This window comes from Drosophila subpulchrella, chromosome 2L (genome assembly GCF_014743375.2).
Source record: "Drosophila subpulchrella strain 33 F10 #4 breed RU33 chromosome 2L, RU_Dsub_v1.1 Primary Assembly, whole genome shotgun sequence".
Taxonomy (NCBI): Eukaryota; Metazoa; Arthropoda; class Insecta; order Diptera; family Drosophilidae; genus Drosophila; species Drosophila subpulchrella.
The window spans coordinates 19,265,313-19,281,643 of NC_050610.1; the positions used below are offsets into that span (position 1 = coordinate 19,265,313).

At 37.8% G+C, this 16,331-nt stretch overlaps 2 protein-coding genes across 13 annotated transcripts; one reads left to right on the top strand and one right to left on the bottom strand.

The window, feature by feature from the left end:
• Nucleotides 1-382: 382 nt before the first annotated feature.
• LOC119546760 (mediator of RNA polymerase II transcription subunit 15) lies at nt 383-12,581 on the bottom strand. 12 transcript variants are annotated; one of them, XM_037853303.1, is made up of 12 exons: nt 12,033-12,580; nt 4,721-4,876; nt 4,540-4,602; nt 4,337-4,475; nt 3,522-3,636; nt 3,229-3,462; nt 2,470-2,712; nt 2,293-2,412; nt 1,782-1,835; nt 1,106-1,572; nt 734-842; nt 383-672 (listed from the first exon to the last, which is right to left on the bottom strand). In XM_037853303.1, exons 1-12 carry the CDS (start codon nt 12,106-12,108, stop codon nt 556-558), a joined length of 1,893 nt encoding a protein of 630 aa, XP_037709231.1. In that variant the 5' UTR covers nt 12,109-12,580; the 3' UTR covers nt 383-555. The 12 variants fall into 12 exon arrangements, with proteins under 12 accessions (XP_037709231.1, XP_037709230.1, XP_037709232.1 ...); XM_037853302.1 differs by having other exon boundaries at nt 3,127-3,462; XM_037853304.1 differs by having other exon boundaries at nt 3,385-3,462; nt 12,033-12,579.
• Nucleotides 12,582-13,626: 1,045 nt separating this feature from the next.
• Nucleotides 13,627-16,309, top strand: LOC119546221 (protein grindelwald). Its single transcript, XM_037852361.1, has 3 exons — nt 13,627-14,326; nt 15,161-15,469; nt 15,544-16,309. The coding sequence occupies exons 1-3, from the start codon at nt 14,092-14,094 to the stop codon at nt 15,723-15,725; spliced, it is 726 nt and encodes a 241-aa protein (XP_037708289.1). The 5' UTR covers nt 13,627-14,091; the 3' UTR covers nt 15,726-16,309.
• Nucleotides 16,310-16,331: the final 22 nt, after the last annotated feature.

Sequence of the window (16,331 nt, forward strand, 5' to 3'; positions counted from 1 at the left end):
AATCGCATTGTTATTTTAAAAGTTATGACAAACTAAGTTAAACAGGTTTTGGCATGGTCAGTAGTACCGCTGCCGTCCGCTAGGTGCCGTGGCGCTAGCATCGATGTTTTATGGCGCCCCATTAGAATTGACCCGGAATTATATTTTATTTGATATTTAAAACAAAATAATGGGTATCTAATAGTTGAGGCACTCGATTCTAGCCTTTCCTTTTGTTTTTATTTCATATTTCCAAGTCATTTTATAAATTAGATAGTATTTATATTCTTTTGTTTCAACCCTATTCCCAGTCAATGAACTCCATTTTAAATATTTATCTATAAAAAATCTTTATTGTAAACCCAATGATGTCGTCTACTAAAGCCATCACTGAAACCACACATAAAATGTACATGATTTTGATGTATTTAAACTATAAACTACCACTAAGATCTAAGGATACACTGTGAGAAAGATTTGAATAAATCGATAAAAGTTATGATTTTGATCTGAACAATTGCATTGTCAAGAGAGTACAAAACATATGTGTATATAAGTGTTGTATTGAATGGGGGATTATGGTTCACTGATGCGTGCACTTGTCCTTGGACTTCTTTTTACGATCTTCACTTGAATTTGATCGTCGAGTACCCTGAATTGGCATGTAAGGCGGCGTGGGACTGGCACTTTGATCTGCAATGGGAATATACATCAATATATAGCGATACATTTTTCGGGGATAAAGCTTTTATACATATATACCGAAATTGCCGGACTTGGAGTATTTCATGTGGGGCGATATGTCTTGGCCGCTCAGATGGGAACTGTCATGCGAACCGGCCTCGGATCCATAATGCTCGGATCTGTAAGGAAAATTATATAATAATTAAATTGGAATAAAATAGTTTGAGGTAGGTATGAAATAAAGCTCTTGTACAATTATTAAATTTATTGAAGGTCCAAGTTAAACATTTTTTTTTATAATTACAAACAAAAATATTAAATTTTAAATGTAAATATGGAAATATTACAGTAAATAATAATATTTTATCATTTTAAAAGATATATTAAAAGTTCATCTAAACACACATATTTTTTAATGGTTGTACTTGGAAGTCCAACTCACCTTGTCATGGAATTGTGGTTCTGAAGTTGTTGCACCGCCTCCGCTGCCATGTGCAGTGAAACAGGCCTTGGTCCTGGCCTACAACTGTCCACGGGCAGAGTGTATATATCGTCTTCTCCCCTAATGGGTGCCATGTTCCTTTGCTGCCTCTGCATCGAGCTGTGATTGGAGCCCGAGCCCCCATCTCTGGTCAGGCTGCCATTGGTCAAAGGTCCATTGTGTGGTCGCTGTTCACGACTATTGTTGAGCACATCTATGGGATTGGAGTAGGCCTCCACATCGATGTCGGCCTGTGAATGATTGGCAGTGCTGGAAAGGCAGTCCGGTGGCAGCGGCAGCATAGGACCACAATGGGAATTGGTGCCACAGAGCAGACTACCGTTTCCATTGGCAGCCTCTGCGGCTTCCTTCTGCTGAGTTTTTCGCAGACGAGCTTTCTCCTTGGCCCGCTTGGCTTTGGCCTTCTCCTAAAAAGGCAGATCGAAGTGGTGTTTCAACATTAGGTGTACACAAAAAAGTAAATGAAAGCCGTTAACTGAATATAAGATTATTGGTATACAAATGTAGTGCTCATGATATGAACAGACATGAAAATAGCTAAATAAAGATGTTAATTGAAACATGCTTGGCAAAATAAGACTGCATTGTTTTGGTTTCTTTGTTATATTCAATTTACCTTTCTTATTCCTAAATAGTTGTATTTATAGCAGAACGAATTTCTTGAATTCATCTGTAATTTGGGTAGTGGGGTAGAATTTAGATTCAGGAAATATTATTATTATTGATAAAAGTTTGCATCGCGTGGGATGATTGTAATCTATAACCCTTAGTACGTGGTTTGTCAAGCTCAGAAACTTTATTATTAATACAATTTTAGGAAGAGTGGTGGATAGTAAAGTGAATTGTATAAGGCATTTATTTTGACCTTGCTAGTCCTAAATAGCTGTATACATATTTGTATTATTATAATAAATTTAGCTTATATTTGCTTTGTTATTATAAGGAAATTTTACAAACCTTTAAAAAAAAACTTAACTGATTAAGATATATTTATAGTATTTTCAATAGTTTTAAACAACCATTCTTTTATGTTGAATGGTTTTTGATTCCTAATATTATCCTATGACCATATCTTACATATTAGCTCGCATTGAATTCCTATTTTAGTATATCATAGAAATTCTTACCCTGTCCTGCAGCATTTTGGCCAGCTCCTTGTCCTGAGCCTCGATGGCCAGCAGACGATCCCTGTGCTCCTGGCCCACACATTCTTTGGACTCAATGGCCTGCAGTCGGCGAGCCAGCAACTGTAATATCAAAATGTTATCAGACCTTTTCAATTGAAGCCAGCTTTCTAGAGTCACCTCATCCTTCTGCTCCTGCTTGAGCTTCTTGCTCATCTCCTGGATCTCCTCCATTGGCAGTCCGATCTCGCGCAGGCTCGCATAATCGCAGGGATCCACATAGAGTTCGATGTCATCGGCGTGTTGCTGCATGTGTCTTTCAGCTGCCTTGGCCGATCCAGATCCAGATACCGATCCCGATCCAGTTCCATTTCCCAAGCCGAAATTGCCCACCAGTTGATCGTATTTCTCTGGTGACAATTTCTGAAATTTCAGTTCGGTTCTTAGGAGATTTTCGTGTGACGGGGAGCGTTGTTTCTGGAGTGATGTTGCAGCTGCATCGACAACACTGCCCGATGTTGCTGCCGTGCAGCTTGTGGCAGCGATATTGTAGTCGCGTATGCTGTCAGCAACATCGGCATAGTCCACCAGCTCATCGATGCCAGCTGAGTGTGCGGTGTGTGTGGGTGGGTGCTGAGTTATGGATGGAGTGCTGGGCATGTTAGTTGTTGCAGATGTGTTCGGATTTGTTGGTGGACGACGTGCCGGCGATGATGATTGATGTTGCTGCTGTTGTTGCTGCTGCTGCTGCTGCTGCTGCTGCTGTTGTGCATGATGAAAACGTGAGTGATGTTGCTGTTGCTGCTGCTGGTGTTGCGATGATAAGACATCACTCACCAACAGCTGATTGTGTGCCTGTACATTTCTAGTGGGAGTTGTGCATGTTGCTGCTGCTGCCGCTGGCAAATCTACAATATTTGGTATAAGCGATAATCCTACATAGTTGTCTGTTTGTGAAAAGTGTTGCTGCTGCAGTTGCAACGGTTGCTGCTGCTGCTGGTGTTGCTGGTGTTGCTGACTGTGATATCTAGCCTGCTGTGAGGTGCTAGCCTCTGGCTGATGTTGCTGCTGCTGCTGTTGCAGGTGTATACTTGCTTTGGCGGGACGGGGCGGGGGACGGCTCTTGTCTCGTGTTGCTGGCGGCGGCACAGGCGGCAAATTAACATAGATTTCCTGCAATCGAGTTAATCACTCAAGGGACATGATGATACCAAGAAATCCAAGGCACTCACCTGCATTTGCTTGGCTATTAGCTCGCTCTGTTGCAGCTCCTTTTGCTGCTGCTCCTGCAGGTCACGCTCCAGTTTGTCAGCAATTTCTTTGGCCACTCGCTTGTCATGCTCCTCCCTGTTGAGATATTGTGATTAGTTCCTTTGAAAATGTAGAATGCATGACTTTCAAAAATGTTGTTCTTGAATAACTCCGATTTTTTGTTTACTAGATAACCATTACTGAATACAAAATGAGTAATATCCGAAACCCTAAAGTCTTTCAAAAGGTCAAAAGGAGTTCATAAAAAATGTAACTCTAACATATTAGAAACTATTATTTTAATTGGTTGACCATCAAAAATAGCACAGTACTATTTGTTAGATAATACAAACAAATATTTGTATCATTTTAATTTTAAAATTCACTGAAAAGCCCAACAAACAAATTGACCTTAACCATTGGAACAATTATTTAAGTGTGATAATGGTTTTAAAGCTTATTTTACCATAATAAAATGCCCTATGCATTTATTTATAACTGATTTTAACATTAAGGTTGTAGTTTCCGACCCTAAAAAGTATATATATTCTTGATCAGAATCACTAGACGAGCCGAACTCGGAAACAGCAGATTTGGGGCATGCATATCTCCATCTCCCTCGCACTCAGTAGCGACTAGCTGAGTAACGCGTATCTAATAATCTAGGCCGTCGACTGTAGCGTTCTTTCTTGTTTTTTTTTGTGTTTTGATTGAGAATTGGTAACATTGATAGATTTGGTCCTTCTAGAGCTTATTTTTTCTCATTTAAAATTTTTTTCGTATAGTGAAGACTTACTGTTCAGTTAGACGTCTTCTGTAGGCATCCACCCTTCGCTGGGCTTGTTCCTTTTCCTTGATCTGTTCGTGCAGGGCAGTGGGGAAATCCTCGCGTACCACTGCGTTTCTGTACCGATTTCCCTTGTAGAAGTCATTAACTGGGGGAAATGATTTTATGCTTCAGTTTGATGGTCAAACATTAGTTCCCCTCCTGGTACTCACTCTCTTGGGACTGGAGTTTGTAGGCCAAAGCGCCATCCTCACGCACGAGCCACTCCTTGCACACTGCAATGCGGAAACGATAGAAAAAAGCGTTTGTAAGTACCTTGAATCACCTTTTTTATGGCAGTTAATTACAGTATCTAATGACAAGTGATATTTAATGCGTAACCTATCGGATTACCGGTAAAATCTCTAGAGAAGCCCTGCAAGATCGTAAAAATCTGTTTGCTCCACTTGATGTCTCGGTAAACCGATGAGTCACCTTCGAGATGCAGTCTTTCGAATTGGGGACAAAACCGGGCTCGAACAAAGGAATTCCATTGAAGATGTAATGCAGCTGGAGTGGGGGATTATTTTGTAAGTAGTTGGGACAGCATTTTGATCGATTTAAGCGAGCATAGAGCGATCTCAGCTCGCTGATAAGCGAAAGCGTGGTATAAACTTCCTCTTAATTGTGTGTGTAGAATTTTGGTTGGGGTTCGCTTGGGGTTATTTATATATTTTTGTTGTTTTGCTTTGTGGTTCCAGTTCGGTCGTGTGCTCATGTGTTTACACAGAGGAAAAATATCTGTTAGATTTGATAACTTTATAATTTAATTATTTTTAAAATATATGTTGATTGATTTAAACGAATATAAATTGATTTTGTTTTGATATCAAAAGAACCCAAATAAAAATGGTGATTTTAAGCAAAACTTTAATATCCTTGGTACTTAAACTAAATACTTTTCTATAATTAACATGATATATTTGGTTTTAAACTTTGTTTTCTGTGCACAAATGAACGATCCACGCAATTGGAACCGTCTGGTTTGGTGTTCTGGTCTGTGTTTAAGTTGCTGTCATTTATCATTTCATTTAGTTGGGGAGCCTCGACTCTCAGTCACTGTCTCTGGAAAGTGGAAGTGTGGCAAAGTGGGAAAGTTGTTGGCCCGATGGGACTATGAGTTGTATCTTCAAGTACGTCTTGTTATCGGATTGATAGTTCGTATCTAGGTAGATATGAAAGTTATATGTTGACTGACAATGACAGCAGAACCTGTTTTTAGAAAATGTGGAAAGCTTTACTAATAAGTTCTCTTAAATTTATTATATTTATATTTTATAATATTATTTTGACATGATAATTAAAAAAACTAGAATAGATAGAAGGATTTAGATTATTATTTGTATTAATAATAAAAGAGGTTACCCTTTTGTTACCCTCATATTTTCAGAAATGAATGTTAATTTGCGGAACTGATTAGATCTTTTCAGTACCTTAAGCTTTCAACACTTATGTTATCATTCTTAATTACTTTTGACCCCATAATTTCCTTGGCTTCCCACACTTGTAGCTCCATTTGGTTCCTCCTTTCAGTGCATCTATTAACAAACATAACTTCCTTATCGCTACACTCCGATCTCCCCATAGTTGCTCTAATTTAAAGGTTCTTTGACTTGACAGTTGTCAACTGGCAATTAGTTGACCTCTGACCCTTGATTTCAACGCCATTAGGGCGAGTGCAATTAGAACACTGTAGTTTAAAATGAATTATGGTTCTGACTCTCAGTGCGGCTAATGCACTTAGAGGCGATTTTACTTAATTAACTGCATTGAAACGAAACTGCAACCGCGGGAGGAAGAGTAGAGATGTTGGGGCATCGCTCTGGCAGACATAATCAATTTAGTTGTTTGATTTCTGACTGCACATAAACACTATATACCCGTAAGTACATAGCTAAGCGGATTCTATATATGCGCGGGCATGCTGCTAAAAGAAGAAAAACGTATTTTGTGCCGCTGCATAAACTAAAAAACAAAGTATTTTTTTGCAAACTCGCACTTTTTCTGGCCCGCTCGGTCTGCTGAGTGGTTCGGCCTGATTGCTCAGCTCAGGTTGCTTACCCCGCCTGCCCTCGAAACCCCATCTTAAACTTTTTTACCACTCCCCCTTGGCAAACTCAACACTATGTTTATACCCTAGAAGCGTGTGGTAATTCAAGACAGTTGTTTGCAATGATTTACAAAAAAATTGGGACCATATATACATGGGGTATCATGCATCTTAATGTGATCTCGCTGACTTGGCAAAATATTTTCGCTTCTTTAGAGCTAGCTGAGATAAGAAGGTAGGTATACTTATTAGTTTTGCCCATTTAAATACTTTTGATGTCTCCTATAATATGTATTCACATTGTTATTTGAACAATATTTGTATTTTATTTATTCGTCTTTTTTGATCGGGATTTAATTTGTAAATGTGGAACGGAATGTTGTTTAATTTATTACATAAAATCCTTATTTAAAATATATTGGGGCGTTTATCAAGAATAAATCAATTAAAAAATCGTGTACTACTTAATTTGAGACTTCAAAGGGGTATGTCAATCTTCGATTGTTTTCAAATTGAACCTCAGTTCTTGCTATTTTGCGCTTTCAGCATATAACTTACAAAGTCTCGAATAAGTGCCAGTTTGTGTGTATATGATTTTCTTGTTGTTCCTACGTCTCTGCGCTTTTGCTTTATAATTCTCCGGGCAAGCGCGGCTTTTTATTATGCACAACGGGCAACGGCTAAAATACGAAAACTAATCATATGGCACGAAAAAAAAACTATATGTACATATATGGGGGAAAAACAAAGAAAACCTGTGCTGAAATTAACTTACTGAACTCCATACGCTGGCCGTTAAATAGTGTTTCTTTTTTTTTTTTAAGTGAGATAGGAAATGACCGAGGCATAAAAATCGCACAGCATATAAGTCTTGGAAAATTATTGCTAGTTCCATTTGAATTCGCCAGTTGCTATAAACTCACACGACAAATTTGAAATTCTTTCGATTTCCTGTTCCGTCAGCTGACAGCTGACTTATTGCGACTGTCCATATGAGGGGAAAATAAAATATTTAACTGGCCCTGGAACGGGTTTTCGCCAAAAAATAAAAACTGTTAACCTTTGCTGGCCCAAAAATTCACACCACAATGGGTGGTGCAATGTGGGTCACAAAAGCATTTTATTGACTTGACCAAAAAACGGAGGTCCGAAAACGGGTTAGTAAGTCAACAAATGCATGATTCATGGGTCTTGAGATTTCTGAAGAATTCTCTCCACGGGGGTGACAGACGGCGGGGAGGGAGGTATTTTGGGTAAAAAATCAGCCGAGTGAAGGTTGATCGAAAGTTGTTGATACGGGCTTTTTGTTTGTTTTCAAGTTCTAAAGAATCTTTTGATTGAATCTTTTGATTGAGATATATAATATGAACTTTTTCCTGCTCTATAAATATATAACATTCCAAAGGTTTGTTTATTGCCATTGGAATATGAACACAAAATTATTATATTTTATAAAGGATTGATTAGTAATATGTCTTTAATGGTATATTTTTATTTACACAAATGGTTTAATAAGTTTGATCAAGATTTTGGAGTGCATTCTCATTTTTGTTTTAATACCGAAACCATGAAATACATTTGTTTATTAAAAATATTTTTGTAAATATTGCAAACATAAAACAAGTGCTGATATTCATTTATTTTATGAAATGGGTATTTACTTTCCCTTCCAATGAACCCAGTTAAATGGGGCACTAAATTATTTACATATGTGCAGCAACAATTGTTTAGCTGCCGTTTCCCTGCTATTTGGCCAAACTGTGTGCACTGCAACCTTTACAAACTCGCCTGCCACATTCAATTAACCTTGTTGGCCAGTCGATTCACAGTTCGCAGCGTTTTCGTCTGGGCCTTTCTGCATTTGGAGGGCTTCACCACCACCTTACTTTCAGCTCGGTTTTCCCCCATTTCTCCCATACAGATTCTCTTTGATTGGCAACCAAGTTCAAATGGTTGAGCACGCATGAATGGTCCGGCGATCGCGTGAAGAGTTACACAACCCGAAATGGTAATGAATATATAAACCTATGCATATGCATATATAAAAAAAAAACTATAAACAAGTGTGGAAAGCCAAAATTAGAAAGCAGTTTGACGGGAAAATTTATGAGAGAGCCCCCGAACAAAATCCAGGAAAATATGTGTGTGCGGCGGGAAAAAATGCTGTTGACGCTTGACGACGACTGCAACTGCAACTGCAACTGCGGCGAAGAAGCGGCGCGGCGCCGAAAGTGGAAAAACCTGACTCAAGGTTGTTGAACATGCCACTGCCACTGGACGAGAAATGCGGCCTGCAATGTCGACTATTTGAATGTTGCATCTGACAGATACAGATACGCCTCAGATACAGATACACACACTGCAGTATATTTAGCCAGCCTTACATTGACCTTAGCCTGGCTGCAACATCTCTAGTTTATGCTTCATTCAAATGAACTCACATTTCGGGTTCAGTTTCGGTTTCCGTTGATTGATTGAATTGCCTCTCAGGCACTCATAATCCATGTTATGCACACCGAAAGCAGAAAGGCCAATAATTGTCTATTTGATGGTTATATTTAATGGCAACAAAGCAAAGCCCAAAAATTAGCTTAATTTCGGTTTCATGCAACGATACTTATGAATTTAGACAGGCAAGCTTTCTCTGTTTTTGAAAAGAGGAAGTAAGCCTATTAGCCAGCCAGTTTGTATTTGCAACTAATGGATCATGAGTCGTTTGCAAACTTCAAAATCATTATTTATTTATTTTTGCACGTTGGTTAAGCAGTTGTTAATATTGGCAAACAGTCTGATTAAATATTTACTGTTCAGAATGGTTCTATGGGTTACTTTCTTAGCTCTTAGAATGGTGAAACATAGTTTTTAGCTGAGTTGAAATGTGAAAATATTTAATAGCTTAAAGAATGTTATATTATTGTTAATGGCCCAGTATAATTTAAATAAGCATTAAACCCCTTTTAAGATGCTTAAAAATTACCTGTGTTTAGCTAAAGGCTAAATAAAACATTAGATCATACTACATTATCTCCTTAATGAATGCAAATAGGTCGAGAGGCAATAAAAACCCCATGTGTTCTTAACATTACCTGAATTTGTGTTCCAAATACAAGTGCAATTTTCTTCATAGAACTTTTAAGTTTCTTTAGAGTTTCATTTGCAAGCACCAGCACTTAAGGTGGATAGCCCAACTCCTTGGAAACTCCATTATTTGGGCTTCTGGAAGAGTTGTTTTATAGGCCACCGCAAGTCATGACAAAGCGATATAAAAGGGGCAAAAAAGAGTGGGGCTTGAGTTTCCTTTAAGTGCTATCCCCATAGAAATGTTAAGAGCCAAATCCAAATGGAGGAGACCTCTTTCCTGGCACTCGCACATCCTGTCATCGTGGCCTGGCGAGTGAATCATTCCTGGCATGCGAGCAAAAAAGAAATAAACTGCATTCAGGCGGCTCGTCATGCAACTGCTGCTGTTTCTGTTGCTGTTGGGGCTGCTGGGCCCCTTCCCATCATAGCCATCTCCTGAAAAGAAACCCCTTCACTTGTCAGTCAGCCTGGTTGGCAAAAAAAAAAGAGGCCAGCAGTTGAGTGAGTTTCAGTTGGAGGCACGGCTATTTCAAACCGAGGGCCGACTCTTTGTGGGGGTCTTTTGTCATGCGTGCTTGGGCGCAAATGAAGCGGCTGCAATCCCCTCGGCTAACCGTCAGCTGTTGCCTGCTGCACGCGCTGTATCTTTAAGATACAAATGCTCGCAGTCAGCCTTTTTGCATATCTGCACTGGAAAAAAACCTCAGGAAAATCTGTTAATAACTGGCATACCATTTGAATATAGTCAGCACAAATGAATGACTGCAAGAAGTCATATCAATCGTGAGATAATTTTCCGATAAAAATAAGTTTAAAGTAGTTTTAAGGATTTAATAATTAATAAAAATTAATTCTATAAGTAAAACATTTTATTTTAACATATTAAATACAAAACATTTAACGGATTTTTTTCAATTTGGGAAATAATGTTTTCAGATGTTTTAAAATCATTTAAATAGTTGTAAATTGTTTGCATTTACTCATTATATCATAGATAATTATATTATCATAAACCAAGTAAATGCCATCAATTACCTATTAACGATCTTTAAGATTTCAAAGGGAAAATCTCACGGAAACCAAATTTTTGGGAATCTTGTGCTATTAGTTATTAAATGATTTATGTATATATTATCTTTTTAAGTGTATCCATTAAATGGAAAGTGCTTGCGGCAATCATTTTTTGCACCTCCAAAAAGAAAAAAAACTGTGTATATTTTCCCTTTCTGTAGCGGGGATCGCTCGGCTTCCCCTCGATTGCTCTAAAAGAAAACTATATAAGAGCTCGGTGTTTGTTTATTTTTCAACTGAAATTTCTTCTTCACAGCTTTGTCCGCTTTCGGTCGTTGGTCTGAACTATGCGGTTTCCTCAGCTGCTGACTGGCGGTCTTTGTTTTTGTTTATCGTCTCAAAAAGACTTTCAAAACCCCAAAAAAAGAGGAACTTGCCAACTTCTTGCGATTGTGACTGAGCGTCGAGAAAGTTTTTTCAGCTCGTGTTTTTTGTGTATTATTTTTTCTTCTTTTGGACAATCTTTCGCATTAGCATAACAACAAATACTAAATGTGATCCCAAGAGATTTGCACAACAGCCATTTCTTTGTCATCGAGATTTCATATTCTGTTTTCAATTAATTGAGCTTATTCAATGTGTTGAATGAGCCAGCTTTTCATGTTGTAACATTTTCCTATGCAAATGTTTTGATTATTACATAAGGTCATGCCGAACGCGATAAGGGGAAACGTGCTCGATGGGGTTTGTTTACATCTGAATCAACAGAAAAATAGCTTACATTTTGAACCCCAAGGCACATACGACACTCGAGAAGTTCTGGGAACTTGAATGTTTGTTTTGGCTGATGTCGGCATTCAAAGATATCACATCGGTAGAATGAAAGAGGGTTTAGGAAGTGCAAGAATAATTTTCGTTATTAATGTGATCAAAGAGATTGCACAACTATTTTTATGAATAGCTGGAAAATTGTTTAGGCATTTTCAATGATTTATTTAAATTTGTTGTTAAGAATTGTAGATATTAAATGATAATAATCAGTTCTGTAAAAAAAGGGGACAACTTACAGCAACATTCCCAACTCCAAGTGTATTAGAACCAAAAATCAAAATTGCTTACAAATGTCTTAGTGGTTATTAATATACACATATTTCTTAAAACTATAATTCTTAGAAATTTTTAAAGAAACAAAGGAATGTACAATTTTTTAAGAGATACTCAAGCAAAGGGAACATAAAAAACCTCTTTAAAAATCCATTTGATCACAAGCTATGGCATTTTGTTAAAGAAATACTCAGAGAGTTCAAATCTACCCTTGAAGAAACGTCAAAGAGGAATTCTAAAAGACCTCAAATTAATCACATCTATGTAGTGCCCCTGCCCCTGATTCCTTCCCTCATCTCAATAGCCCCACTCAAACCCAATCAATTTCCAATTATCCAAGGCCCCGTACGAAATTGTTCATGTTCAACCAATTTCGAAATGGTTTGGTTTGGTTTGGTTCGGCTCTTAGCCCATGCTTACCCTCATTAACATGTCCTGATCGGGGCAGCGCTTCCTTTGGTGGTGCGGCTGCTGTTGTGGTTGTGAAATTATTCATCTCTTTCCCCAGCTCGCTTCCCCTGTCTCGTTCTAACTGGTTGCGGCTGTCTCTTTCGGTGGATCAAATCGCAATCGAATATCTATATCTCGGTTCTAAAACAGGTGTTTAAAATTGGGTGCAGCCCAAGGACGCGCAGCCTTCCACTCGAGTGATTTTTAAAATATTGGTTTACTTGTTGAAGCGGGCTCGCACAAAAGATACAAAGTTACAAGGCGGATACAGAGCGTGAGTAAAAGATATTTTCATCTAATTGCGTCGCTCTTGGGGCGACTATTTCACTTTCACACTTCCACACGAGAAATAATTGTTATAATTCCACAATTTCCATCGACAACACGCGCGCAACGGCAGCTGCAATTCGGTTCGATTCGATTAAATTTTTGTATCTGAAAGATACGCGGCGGCCGTCGTTCCACGAAAACAGCAAAACAGCTCATTCAACAGCGAAAGCCGCTCAGCGAATGGATGTTGTTTGACTTGGCCATCCAGTCCAGCACACTGGAAGTAATAATAACACTGCAAGCGGCGCTGGAACACGACTGGAAGCAGATACAAAAGTATCTCGCAAGCGGCACTGCAATGGAAGTGAGCGGATGAAGAGAGAGAGAGAGCGCGCTTGGAAAGGGCTGGAAAAGATGAGATTGAAAAGTGCTGCCAAGTTTAAAGAGCAGTGCAAAATTATATTTAAAAAATTGGTTAAACAAATAAAACAATTATTTTTAAATGTTACTTCCAATCTAGTTTAATAATTAATTTTTTTTATAGCATTCAAGACAGCAGTAATATTAATAAAATATTTATATATCCAACTTCAATGCTGCCATTAAATGTGCTCTTTAGCGAGGACACGAACCCTCGCGATAGTATGACGAGTTGAGCAAAATCGACACTAAGAGACAAATTTGTGTAAGTAAGGTGGTACAATGAGATACATATTAAATAATTTAAATTTTTAATTTAAATTATGATTGCAACAGGGATTAAAGTAAACGGTATTTTAATGTTTTTAAATCTTTTTTTTTATACAATGTACATATGTATATGTATGTCAATATTTCTTATCTACATTTTTTTCTAAATTCATGTTTGTTTACTGTCATGAATTTGATTCATATTAATTTGACGTTTTAAAAGCAATGTACTTAAAAAAAAATTAGTGAGTAACTTAGTTTCAATGAAATATTTGTTTGTAGTGCGCTCCCCCTTTGATATTTATTTTCATTAGTCCAAATACTGCTGAGATGAAAGCAACTGAAGCCGGGTTCAAAGTATTCCGAATTCTGGAAGTATTTCACTCAAAACAGAAAATAAACAGACGATCGCAGATACACAAACTCTTGGGTTACCTGCCTCAGCATAGATATAGATATAGAGATACTTTCGCATCCACAATCGACGTGAAAAAAGGTAAACAAAAGTCAAGTCACGGTGCGGATGAGTCTGTATTTGAGTTCGGTGCCACTGTGTGAGTGCTGAGTGGTTGGTAACAGCGAGCGATCGAGGTATTACAGCCAGTAACGAGTTGAATGTGGCTCAAAACGCTTCGGTGAACGCTGACCAATAACGTTAAAAATATCAAAACTGTTAAAATAACATAGAGTTCGGTGAAAAAATTACATAAATTAATCAAAATACTTAGTGTCCGGATATGCCTAATAGAATCGTGTGAAAATGTGGAAAAACTTAAAGGGAAATCTAAGAAAAATGCTGTGAAACTTGGCCGAGATAAACTCGTTTGCACCAATACACATGTGAATAGGCATAAAGGCAACAAAAAATACTCAGACTCCAGAAGCCAACAATTAAAAGAGAAGTCAGTAAGCGTCTGGGCCGCGTTATTAGTGTATGAATCATACTTTGGATACGTTTAAAAATAGCAAAACAAAAAGGAAGCGCTGCTTATGTAAACTGCGCTTAACCATAGCTGAAGTATCGAAAAAAGTTTAATATTAGAAATACCTCATACATAAAATACCTCAAATGTCGGCCAGAAAAATGAGCGCCCTGTCGCTTTCCGTTGGCGGAATACCGTTGATACCAAGCTTTTCTTTGGTAGCAGCGGCCAATGGAGGCAGTAAGGATTGCCACGGAGTGGTTTGCCATCCGGTGAATGAATTTTGCTATGTTGTAACTGAGAATTGTCACCCGTGCACCGCGGTCTGTAATAATCAAACCCACAACTACGATGCGACATTGTGCCTCAAGGAATGCTCAGGCAAGTATAATCGAAAGATTCCCCAAAGATTACCTCAGATTTTTTTGCAATGGATAGGGTAATTTGGCAAGTTCTATGTGAGTTCAGGTTTTTCCAGCCGGAATCAATTGTCTGGCAATTACAGTGGTTTTGAACAGGTGATTAACTCATTCCCCATGAGTTGCTAAAAAAAGATGCTAAATATCTTGAGGATATACAGTATATATTTAAATTGATTTGTTAGAACTCGCACTGAGAATTTTCTTTTTACTCTAACATTTTTAGAAATGTCTTAAGTATGAATTCTGTTGAAGTATTAGAGTTATCAAAGAAATTATCTTATATGTACTTTGCTGATCACCTTGCTTTGTAAAAATTGTAAGTGCAAATTTTGAAGATAGAGTCAGCAAATATTTATAGCAACTCATTTTTTCCCGGACGTAAAGTACCTATGAGTCTTACTTCTGGAGGTGAAAATGGGTTTATTTACGATAACAAACACGCACTTTTATTATAAAAGTCCGAAAATTTTATATAGCTTATTTTTTCGTTTTTTTTCGTATTATATTCGTTTTTCGTTATCTTATCAGTCCGTAAATTCCTATTTTTTATCACTCTTTTTCAAATTTGAATTGGCACTTTGACATTGTAATAAAGCGTTCGACAACGTATTTATTTAAGATGCCTATATTAATTATGTAAATAAGCCAAGAAATGTATTTTGCAAACTTTAGTGTTCGAGGCACATATTCCATTTGTCAGCTTATTGCATATTTGAAGTTATATTAAATCCTTGGAAGGGGTTAGTTTAAAAATATTTAATGATAAACATATCTAAATATGTTTTAACGACAGATTACAATAAGTTCGAGCCGCTTAAGGCAGAGATGTTGAACATCCAGCATACCCAACGATTGATCATTTGGCTGCTGACCATCGTACTCATCCTAATCGCCATTCGTTGCGCCTTCCAATTCTTTCGATGGATGATAGGAAACTGGTGTTTTCAGAAGCTGATGCGCCGTCTCCAAAAAAAGGCCTATCCTCATCCAGTAACGGAGAATGGAAAGGACCTCAATGCCACCACCATCCAGAACCTGAATGCCATCAACCGCCATGGCAGCGACCTTGAGAGGGCGCAATCGCAAATCTACAGTGTGGCAGGTAAGTGTGAGGATCTACCTGTCCGGGTTTTTTTGAAAAATAGTACATATTAAAATGTACTTGATTTATTGCAGGTGTCGCCGAGGGTTCCGTTGTGACCATGACAACGCCGGTGAGCACACGCTATCCGGCGGAAAACAGTACCACGCCCACTACGGTTATGACGGAGATCGGCTATGGATACGATAATCAGGCCATGGTCGTAACGCCGATTTCCGAGAAACCCACATCGGCGACAGCTCCCGTCGCTTTCTAAAGCCATCTAAATACTTAAAAATAACTCTTGAACCTAAATCAGTCCAGCGAAAGCGAAATGTGCACCACATTGAAACTAGTGATATTCTTGTAACTTGTTAAGCAATTTTATACAGTAATTTTTACACAGAAACATATTTGTATAATTTGTTTATAATTTTTCGTCTTACCTTCTACGTATACCATTGCGGCCTGAAATACTTAATTGAATACAAACTGTATAAAATGCACTACTAATTTAAGTTAATGTTAAATTCAAATTTTTTATAAGGGAATCAGACTAGTTTCATCAATGACTATGTGGGTATTGTACTCAGTACATAGTATTCAATGAAACGAAGTCACGTTAAGTACTTTAACTTCCAATTTTTATATTTAGTTTTCGAGTTTCCTTAAAATAAACTAAAATATTACATCACAACATATTATTTGATAGAACATTATTATATAATCTTCTACTTTTGAAAATTTTGTTGGGAATTTTAACATTTTTATCTGTTGTAGACCACAACACATATTTCAAATTACGCGCCCTACCACGAAATTACTCACCACACTTCCATCCGGCCAGACAGTTATCGACAACAAAAAGTAATCGACCCGCAAA

What these genes read in the sequence shown, in the direction of transcription:
- LOC119546221 (XM_037852361.1), top strand. Translation starts at nt 14,092, where the DNA reads ATGTCGGCCAGAAAAATGAGCGCCCTGTCGCTTTCCGTTGGCGGAATA. An exon ending in GTGCCTCAAGGAATGCTCAG is followed by an intron (nt 14,327 to 15,160) that starts GCAAGTATAATC and finishes TTTTAACGACAG; the next exon opens with ATTACAATAAGTTCGAGCCG. An exon ending in GCAAATCTACAGTGTGGCAG is followed by an intron (nt 15,470 to 15,543) that starts GTAAGTGTGAGG and finishes GATTTATTGCAG; the next exon opens with GTGTCGCCGAGGGTTCCGTT.
- LOC119546760 (XM_037853293.1), bottom strand. Translation starts at nt 12,108, where the DNA reads ATGAATAATTTCACAACCACAACAGCAGCCGCACCACCAAAGGAAGCG. An exon ending in CAAACTCCAGTCCCAAGAGA is followed by an intron (nt 4,476 to 4,539) that starts GTGAGTACCAGG and finishes CATTTCCCCCAG; the next exon opens with TTAATGACTTCTACAAGGGA. An exon ending in AGCAGGAGCAGAAGGATGAG is followed by an intron (nt 2,413 to 2,469) that starts GTGACTCTAGAA and finishes TTGATATTACAG; the next exon opens with TTGCTGGCTCGCCGACTGCA.